The 10,865-nt window shown below is 43.2% G+C and overlaps 1 protein-coding gene across 1 annotated transcript in view; it reads left to right on the top strand.

The window, feature by feature from the left end:
* The first annotated feature begins 341 nt into the window (after positions 1 to 341).
* The window catches only part of LAMA4 (laminin subunit alpha 4), a 126,126-nt gene continuing 115,602 nt past the window's right edge, over positions 342 to 10,865 (top strand). Inside the window, exon 1 of the mRNA XM_044290388.1 lies at positions 342 to 968. Coding sequence (XP_044146323.1) covers positions 765 to 968 — 204 coding nt within the window. The 5' untranslated portion in view covers positions 342 to 764. The remainder of the gene's footprint in view (positions 969 to 10,865) is intronic.

Genomic DNA, 10,865 nt, shown 5'->3' with positions numbered 1-10,865 from the left:
GATGGTACTGTAATACATCCCAACAGCAGATTTGCAGTATATCCATTCCATATGGACCTACCCTAAATATTCCAGTTCCCACCTAATAACATATTATTGCATGTAAATGCAGAGCTCAGACCAGCATCCCACTTACTCATTATCTGGATGCCAGCCTAAGAATCTGACCGTGGATACCCAGCCTTACATGGCTGTGATCCACCACTCATAGTGTGTAAGTGTCAATGACAGTTTGACAGGCTACCATATCTTTCACTTTGTTATCTGTCATAAGGCTGAGCTGCAGTCAGGGATATGGCTAGAAGAACATGACTTCATTTCTGTTCCAGAGAAACCTAGTTGTGGGCAGCCAGGCAGAGCTTCTGGAGGGAGGGTCTAACATTGAAGGTAAACTTCTCTGCAGTGAAGGAAGCCAGAGAGTGAAACACAACTGTTCAGAGTGTATCCCGCACCCTGACACCCAGAAGATAAGGTGTCTCAGGAGCTTGTGGAACACTACGCTCATTGCTCCCCGTCCTCATATAGATTATTCCACTCTAGACTCCAGGGAATTGTAGTTCGGCTGGTAAAAGCGAAGAACGAGAAGGTTTCCTGGTGTGTAAGGGGAGAACAGCCAGTGGAGATCCTTCTATGCAGCACATCTGGAAAGCAAAGTCACAGCACAAGTCTAAATGTTGGAAGCTGTGCAGAAGTGAAGAGGGTGTGTATCTAAACTGGACTTGGATGCTGTAGAAAGAGAAATATTTTCTGAATTCAAGAAGAGAATGGCGTGCATTTTCCAAATGTGGCATGCTTGTGTGCTGCTTACTTTCTTGGGATACCTGTACCCTTGCAATGCATCATTTGAAGGCAGCGCCTTTCACTTGGAGGCTGAAGGTAGCACTTCTGCCATCAACAGCAGGCAAGACCCCAATATTATAGACATTCAGCAATCTTACATTCCTGCCAGGCTGATCCCATTGTCACAGGTAACACTTCTTTATATTCTTCATGTGCCCGTGTTGTTCTTTTAGACTGAGTTTAAGTTTAACCAGACAGAAACCGTCATCTGTATGTCATTGAAATTCATAATCTTCTAAAACCATATCCTGTCATTTCTCTACAGCAGAATAAGTAGGTAGAGGAACAGATTTGTTCTCAGCGAACCTATGTGAATATATGTAATGTGGATCACTAACTTTAAAAAAAAAAAACGTATGACATGTCATAGAGACATACACTACCTCCTCTCTCTCGCTGCTGAGGATGGAATCAAGATGGGCCCATAGACTTCTATGAAAACTATCTCCTGCACCAAGAAAAGAGAGTGCAATATGCTCACTCTTCTCTACCCTTATTCTAGAGATCGTGGGGTCTCAGTGCTCAGACCCCCGCGATCTAAACTTTTGATATGTCTCTTTAAATGGTACTTTCCTAATATAGAGTTATCATACAGACTTCATTTGGCAACCAGGGGTGCATATTCACTGACTTGAGAATGTGCCGTGAGAAGACTGAGAGTAATCAGATTATCAGACACAGGGTGTTGGTTGGGAAGGTTATCCACAAGGAATTTTAATTCACCAGGATGCCATGCTGCATTATAGTGCTTCCTCTTGTTATTAAAGTTTCCAAAACTACAAATACATTGGAACTGTTGTTTAACCCTTTAATGACCAGACCTGAACAGGCATTAATGACCAGATACTTTTTAGTGACTTAGCCTTCAAGATGGTCACTTCAGTGGGAGCTGAGCTGCAGTAACCCAACATGGCCATTGCATTTTGAATAGAGCTGAGCTTCCTGTTCCATTCAAAGTGCTAGTTCAGGGCTGGAAGCTTCAGGGAACAACTGATCGGTTGGGGTGCAGGGTGTTGGACCCTCCCCGATTGGATAATAACGACCTATCCTGAAGATAGGTCATCAATACCAAGAGCCTGGAAAACAGCTTTGAAAGGTTCACATGGCCTTAAACTGTTTGCGCATGCTCCAAAATGGCACAGGTCAACAGAAAAACATTGTCAGGTTGAATGAGCTTTATGGGTTATTGATTAACTTATAGAGTTAACACTAAAATAACATATATACCAGAATGTGTTATATTACTGCAATATCCTGAGTAAAGGAAAATAACAATGGAAATAGAGAGCTCTACAGTCATTCATTTTTAGTAACACTGTTGATTAACCAGTTCTTCTTCTGGACCTAATGAACTTGACGAACATGTCCTTTTTAACCATACTAACAATATGTAGGAAAACTAGAGAAAAGTACAAATGTCAACCTATAGTAATAGCCAATCATAACCCATGTGCCATTTTTCTAGTTTAGTAAAGGAAATCATGACCGGTTTTCAGTGCTGTATTAGGACCTCCTCTACCATTTATGGGCCTCCACCACATTGTCCATATCACACATTCCCCCATGCATTCCCCACTCTGAACTTCTCTCTGGCACTCATTGCAAGTTTCCTATTATAATAGTCATTTTTTAGCTTTGTTATGTTCACTGTTTGATATTAATTATGTCATTAATTTACAGTAGTAATATTTTATTTGTTATTTCCACCCTTATAAAAAATCAGAAGGGGGACTTCACACATGCATAGACTAGACCTTTATCTGGCCCAGACAATTTAAAGTTGCATCATTGCTGTGAATATTCAACCATTCTGTCCTATCACTGCATGTGACATACAACACTGGAACTAAAAAGCTGATTAGTATTAGGTATCCAGGTTTCATGATATTGCTAAAAGGTCTACTTGATGGTGAACCACTGCCAAGCACAATTTTACCACACACAGAGCTTCTCTAATCTATGCACAATGGGGGTCATTTATTAAACAGAAATACGCCTAGATTAGACGTATTTCTGGTGCAGATTGTGGTGCAAAGGTAATTTGAGCCACAATTTGTGACTTCTCTCCGCTCACTCCAGGTCTAAAGAAAGTGGGCATCTCATTTACCATTTTCTACGCCTGTTTTAGGTTTTCTACGCCTGTCTTGGTCTAAATGTAAGACAGCTAGGATGTTGTCTTACATTTAGAAGCAGTGGTGGATCAGCGAAGTTATGTAGAGGCCTCTTCATAACTCCAGTGCAACTACCGCCAGGTATAGGGCTTATTAAGACATGTGCCCCTATGTGTGCTATTAAAGCTTGGCCCCATTCAAAGTAGCTGAAGTTGAGCTTCAAAACTAGAGTCAACACTTAGATTACAGCAACATCTGGTAAGGACAAGGGTAAACCATCAATTTTTTAGTTCTGGAGAAAAACTTTAAAGCATTTTTCAGGGTTGACAAAATTGAATCTTTAGGATTCGCCATCAATATCAGATCAGTGGGGGGCACATCTTTTGCCATTCAGCTGTTTAAAGGGGTCATCGTGTTCAGGTTAGTGCTGTGGTGTCTTTGTTGTATACACTGTGGTTTGTAGTGGTTCTGTGGGGTACTGCAGTTATATCATATTCACAGATCTGATATTGATGGCCTACCCTAAAGATGGGCCATCAAAATTGTGAACCTGGAAAAGCCCTTTAAGTGAACTGTTACGTGGAGCTCAAGCCTAGATGGGAGCCAAAGTTCCACAACACTCTGAAAATCAACATCCTTCAACATCCTTTTATTCTGGTGATCCATAGGAGTCTCAATACCCAAACCACAACCAGTTTCTTCTGGCCATAATCTACTTATGATTCATGAAATTGTTGGCTGGAGTAAAAGCTAACCACACTTGTCAGACTTCAACAGAATAAGCTGAAAAAGAAAGAAAATTCCAAGATTAGACTACATTCTATGATCATGTACTATAAATGTAGCAAAAAAGAGTAAGTCTTAGGCCCCTTTCACACAAGCGAGTTTTCTGCGCGGGTGCAATGCGTGACGTGAACGCACAGCACCCACACGGAATCCTGACCCATTCATTTCAATGTGTCTGTGTACATGAGCGTTTTTTTTCACGCATTAGTTCTGCTTTGCGTGAAAAACGCAGCATGTTCTATATTCCGCGTTTTTCACGCAGCTCTGGTCCCATAGAAGTGAATGGGGCTTCAGTGAAAAACGCATTTGCATCCAGAAGCAAGTGCGGGCACAATGCATTTTTCACTGATGGTTGCTAAGAGATGTTGTTTGTAAACCTTCAGTTTTTTATCATGAGCATGAAAAACGCATCAAAACGCATTGCACCCGTGCGGAAAAAAATGAACAACTGAACGCAATCGCAGACAAAACTAACTGAACTTGCTTGCAAAATGGTGCAAGTTCGCACTGAACGCATCCGGAGCCAATCCGTCAAGCTCGTGTGAAAGAGACCTTATTATTCTGCTTTTGTCTAGATGCCACCACAGACCTAGCGAGACAATACAAATATAAATAAAATGTAGATAAAATGTAGGTGGAAGAATGAGATATTTCTAGAACCTAGAACAGATGCCGCCATTTGACATGCTGCAATAAGACATTCACATACTTCTCAGGGTGAAGGTAAATGTTCTCCCTGTCTGGTTTAGAGAGTGTGAAATAGCACTCTACATCTGGAGGTGCCTACTATCAATGCACCATTTGAGGTGGCAGTGTGAAAACAGATCTGTGGCGACTTGGCCATGGTTTCAATCATTAACGCACACTGTATTATTTCCCACTGATTGCTTGAGGGGTTGTTCTAAGTCTATTGGCTCCATAAAAATGTTGTTCTAAGCCTGTTACCTCCATGAAATGTTACTTTTCCTGTTAACCTGTTCAGCAAAAAAGATATCAGCAACTTAAAAGGGGTTTTCAAGACTTTATAACTGATGACCTATTCTCAGGATCCCCGGCAATCGGCTGTTTAAGAAGGCACCATCACACGTGTGAGCGCTGCACACTTCCCGCAGCTTACCGAGCTCAGCACCGTACATAGTATAGCGGCTGTGCTTGGTATCACGCTCAGCCCCATTCACTTCTATGGGGCTGAGCCGCTCCTAGACCATGTGACCGATGAACGTGTCGTCACCTGCCTAGGAAAAGCTGAGAGAAGGCTGGGGTCCTGGTTGTCAGACCGCCACCGACCAGATATTGATGACCTATTCAGAAATCAGGTCATCAGTATTAAAGTCTCGGAAAACCCTTTTAACCAAATTCTTCTGTCACTCTTCTTCACTGCGTTACCCTTTTTGTGCCACTGACAACAAAAAGAATTGCTGAAAATGAAGAAAAAAACACAAAGGCCCAGATTTACTATTCCTACAGGTTGTTTAGACTTGCACCAGATTAATTACAGCAGTCTTAATAAATGTACCCCATACTTTTTTTTTTTGCAATGGAACTCTATGGTGAATGGATCCGTGGTATCCTTTTAACATATATGTTTTTTGTATATGTTAAACGGATGAGAAAAACGTGATGTTAACCCAGTCCTAATGACCAGTGATGGTCAGTTCGCAGTGTTCGCCAGCGAACACATGTGGGCTGCCATCTTGACTCACCCGACCGGTGATGCACAGGTAAGCCCTTACCTGTGCAAGGAGCCGGTCTGAAATCAAATGCGGTCACTGGGAGCCGGCAGTTCCGAGAACAGCCCGATGAAGGCCCCCGGCATCTGTTCTCGGAACTGCCTGCTCCCGGTGACTGCATTTGATTTCAGACCGGATCCCGGCACAGGCATAGGTAAGGGCTTACCTGTGCATCGCCGGACGGGTGAGTCAAGATGGCAGCCCGCATGTGTTCGCTGGCGGACACTGAGAACTGACCATCACTGCTAATGACACTGTGGGGCATTTCCATTTTTTGGCAAGTCCTCTTTGTTAAATTCCTGATGAAAACTTCCAGAGCGAGGCAAGTGCTGATTGACAGCTGTCTTCCTGTACTCTGTATAGGCAGAAAGCTGCCAGTCCGCAGCATGTGGTGGCGAGAGCCAGGAGCTTATGAATATCAGGACTCCTGGGCTCCAGTCAGCTAGGCTCACCCTGGCGCTGGTCCATGGGGATTTTGAGAAAGTGACTGGGTCAAAACAAGTAATGGGGATGAGCGATGGCTACTGCTGTTGCTCATCCACATACAGATTCATTGTTTCTGTGCAGCAGATCGCGGTTTACACAGCAAGATCTGCTGCCCAGAAACGCTGATTGAGGTGTCCGCATTAATAATTCCACCCAGTGAACAAGCGTTTTTTTCGTTCATAAGGTGATCTGCAGCACTTTTACACAGGCAATTATTGGGAACTAGCATTCATGCTATTCAGTGGCGTAGTTTTCAGGGAAGCAGAAGAAGCAGCTCGTTTAGGGCCTGAGCTCAGAAGGGGCCCAGGAGCAGTGACTGTACTTCATCACCCCGGGCCCCTGTCAGAGCAGCTGCTCTTTCCTGCACCTATAGTCAGGACCCGAGTCCTAATCTGGCACTGCACTAAACTGACACTGACACCAGTGACATTGCTCCACCTCTCCCCATCCTTAGTTCTTATGATGGACAATGACCAGCATCAGGATAGTCCGATGTGGGCAGATCTAACATAGCTCCACCCCTTTTCCTACCCGCAATTCCTGCAGCGTGAACCCTCGATGCCCAGCATGCTGGACATCATTTGGATTGCCACAACCCCGCCAGTGATGTGAGTGGCATGAGAATTGGGGATATATTCAGCTTTCCCAGACTGTTCTCGTGTCTCTGCACATGTGACACGCAGTAGAGTAGTAAAGCTAGGTGATATTACATCATGGCACAAGTGCAGAGGCATTAGAGCAGGGGTGCACAACCTTTTCTGGTTGAGGGCCCCATTGTTAGACTGAACCAATCCCAAGGGCGGCCAAAAATAAAACTTAAAGGGGTAATACCAACTGAAATACTGTATTTATGGCATATTAAACATACAGTATATACCATAAATGTCTGGTTACACTTCCAGGACTCCCATCTAATGATAAAAAAAAACAGGAAAAATGTGAGCAGCCACAAGACATATAGGTCTGTTACCATATGGTTGGGGGCTACACAGGATGGTATCAGGGACCGCATGTGGCTCTCCTGCATTAGAGTATGGGCAGTGGAGGGGGAGTCACTCATTTGTCATGTAAGACAGCCGGAAAGCTAGGTGTCTATATATGTGTATTGTATGTGAATACATCCATGTATGTGGTGAATGTGTGTATGAGTGCATGTATGTGGTGACTGTGTATATAAGTGCCTCCATATATGTGGTGACTGTGTGTATGAGTGCATCCATGTATGTGATGACTGTGTGTATGAGTGCATCCATGTTTGTGGTAAATGTGTGCATGAGTGCATGTATGTGGTGACGGTGTGTATGAGTGCATCCATGTATGTGGTGATTGTGTGTATAAGTGCATCCATGTATGTGATGACTGTGTGTATGAGTGCATCCATGTTTGTGGTAAATGTGTGCATGAGTGCATGTATGTGGTGACTGAATGTATAAGTGCATCCATGTATGTGGTGACTGTGTGTATGAGTGCATCCATGTATGTGATGACTGTGTGTATGAGTGCATCCATGTTTGTGGTAAATGTGTGCATGAGTGCATGTATGTGGTGACGGTGTGTATGAGTGCATCCATGTATGTGGTGATTGCGTGTATAAGTGCATCCATGTATGTGATGACTGTGTGTATGAGTGCATCCATGTTTGTGGTAAATGTGTGCATGAGTGCATGTATGTGGTGACTGAATGTATAAGTGCATCCATGTATGTGGTGACTGTGTGTATGAGTGCATCCATGTATGTGGTGACTGTGTGTATGAGTGCGTCCATGTATGTGGTGAATGTGTGTATGAGTGCATGTATGTGGTGACTGTGTATATGAGTGCCTCCATATATGTGGTGACTGTGTGTATGAGTGCATCCATGTATGTGATGACTGTGTGTATGAGTGCATCCATGTTTGTGGTAAATGTGTGCATGAGTGCATGTATGTGGTGACGGTGTGTATGAGTGCATCCATGTATGTGGTGATTGCGTGTATAAGTGCATCCATGTATGTGATGACTGTGTGTATGAGTGCATCCATGTTTGTGGTAAATGTGTGCATGAGTGCATGTATGTGGTGACTGTGTGTATGAGTGCATCCATGTATGTGGTGACTGTGTGTATGAGTGCGTCCATGTATGTGGTGACTGTATGTATGAGTGCGTCCATGTATGTGATGACTGTGTGTATAAGTGCATCCATGTATGTGGTGATTGCGTGTATAAGTGCGTCCATGTATGTGGTGACTGTATGTATGTGTGCATCCGTGTATGTGGTGATTGCGTGTATAAGTGCGTCCATGTATGTGGTGACTGTATGTATGAGTGCGTCCATGTATGTGATGACTGTGTGTATAAGTGCATCCATGTATGTGGTGATTGCGTGTATAAGTGCGTCCATGTATGTGGTGACTGTATGTATGTGTGCATCCATGTATGTGGTGACTGCGTGTATAAGTGCGTCCATGTATGTGGTGACTGTGTGTATAAGTGCATTCATGTATGTGGTGACTGTGTGTATGAGTGCATCCATGTATGTGGTGACTGTGTGTATGAGTGAATCCATGTATGTGGTGATTGCATGTATGAGAGTGTCCATTACAGAACGGTATAAAGCACCTGTGGCTGCAGTATGAAAGGTAAAGAGGCTAAAATGCTTGTGGTTATGTAGCAGTAAACCAGACATGTCTACTATAATTGCAGCGCAGGTTTAAAGGGGTTAAGTTAAATATAAACTCTCTCAGTAGCTGTAAATGTTAATTAAGTCACGCTAAAAATAAATAAATAAGAAGTCACAAAATAGCTATATGAGTGGGGTTTGCAGAGGAGGAAGGGGTTTGAGAAGAAGTGTGTGTGTGGCGGGAGTTAGTATGGCAACGCTTCAACACAAAATGAATCATTTATAAAGTTCCTAATCAGTATCACCCTGTTCTTCAACACAAATCTCCAGTCAAAAAAAAAATAAGAAGAATCACAAAAAAAATCTGTGTTTTTCTACCAGTAGGGGGCAAATCTGTATGCGGCTTTTCATTCAACTCAATGAGATGCATGCCACTTTTTGGATTGCTCCCTTACAGGTGACAACAGTATAATAAGGTGTGTGTACTGGCTGTTGTCCAGCTCACTGCATGTGGGTTACCACTAATTGATGAGTGTATCTGTACTTGCTGTGGTTTAAGTTGCCAGTACCAGCGCAGCCCAGAAATTAATAGAAATATGATGTGGCTGCAGTGGTCAGACTGTACAATCTGAGTAAGTTTATATACCAAAAAAAATATGAAACACAATAATCTTATCTGATATATTGGAAAAGCATTCAAAATTATTTGAATTGGTTATCTGTAAGTATAAAAATATAGTACTAACCTGTTCCCCCGCCTATCAAGTGCAGATGCTCCAGTGGTCCATTTCCAGTATTTACTGACATCCTGGAAGTGATGATATCCTGCAGCCAATCACTGATCTCTGCAATGATTCCAGGGAGTACAGCATGTGCCTGCTGAGGCCAGTGATTGGCTATGGTGTTCACATACCATGTCATCAGACCCAGAATGAAAAAATATACCAGCATTTGACCACCAGGACTGGAGTGGCCATCAGTTTTAAGAGTACTGGGTGGGGTCCATAACTTCTAAACCCTAAGGCCCCTTTCACACGAGCGAGTTTTGAGCGCGGGAACAATGCGTGACGTGAACACATAGCACCCGCACTGAATCCTGAATCCTGACCCATTCATTTCATCCAGAAGCAAGTGCAGATGCAATGCCTTTTTCACTGATGTTTGCTAGGAGATATTGTTTGCGTGAAAAACGCATCAAAACGCATTGCACCCGTGCGGAAAGAAAACTGAACAACTGAACGCAATTGCAGACTGATCTTGCTTGCAAAATGGTGCGCGTTTCACCCTGAACGCATCCGGACCTAATCCATCACACTCGTGTGAAAGGGGCCTAAGGCCTCATGCACACGACCGTGCCGTTTTTTGCAGTTCGCAAACCGCGAATCCACAAAAACGGAAGCCGCAATTTACAGAACGGGCGGCTCATTCTAGTATTGCCTATTCTTGTCTGCAAAATGGACAAGAATAGGACATGCTATTATTATTATTTTTTGCGGGGCCACGGAACTGTGCAACGGATGCGAGCAGCATCTTTTGAGGCCCCATTTAAATGGGTCCGCACCCGAGCCGGATGTGGCTGCGGCTCGGATGTGGACCCGAAAAACGGTTGTGTGCATGAGGCCTAAGAGTGTGACCACATGTTCAGGTGGACACACTGATGATGATAGTTCACTCTTGGTTTTGGCTTCAGGAAGCCCAAAACATGGCCATACCCCAACACTGAATTTTTGCTTTTCCAAGGTTTAAACTTACCAAATATTTCTCCCATAGTTTATAAAACCAATCAAGAATCCCGAATATAAATAATTTAGGCATAAGGGTGTTGCTAAGCTACTTTTCTTCATTTTCTCAGTCAAAATAATCTGGTTTACCATATGCTGCCCAGTATAATACCAGGGTCACAAGGGCAAGCATGTTTTATTTCCTACGCTGGGTATGTGAGCCCGTCTGATTAGTCACGCTATTTTCTTTGGTGGAAATGACACCAGTAAAGTTAGGGAGAGATTCACGCACACATGTTTCTCATTGAAGTGTATCGGTTTCTCACGAAGATATTAATGAAAATCAGCTGTCAGAGTACAAGTCATTATCATGGACCTAATTAAAGGAAAGACAGCAGGCTTAGAGTTTACGGCCAGAGAGAAGGGGCCTCATTCCATTTGTTCCTAATTTCCAATAACATTTGTAACCAACTGTATCCTGTTTGTTTCACAATCATACAGTGGATACAATTGTCAAAGTTGTACTTGATGTCTAACATTGTCCAACTGTTCTTATGATTGACCTCATCTTCTTTTTGTAGCTGGGCCAAGA

The sequence above is a fragment of the Bufo gargarizans genome, chromosome 4 (genome assembly GCF_014858855.1).
Source record: "Bufo gargarizans isolate SCDJY-AF-19 chromosome 4, ASM1485885v1, whole genome shotgun sequence".
NCBI classification, from domain to species: Eukaryota; Metazoa; Chordata; class Amphibia; order Anura; family Bufonidae; genus Bufo; species Bufo gargarizans.
The sequence above is the reverse complement of the archived record's forward strand: the minus strand, read 5'-3'. Positions and strand labels throughout refer to the sequence as shown.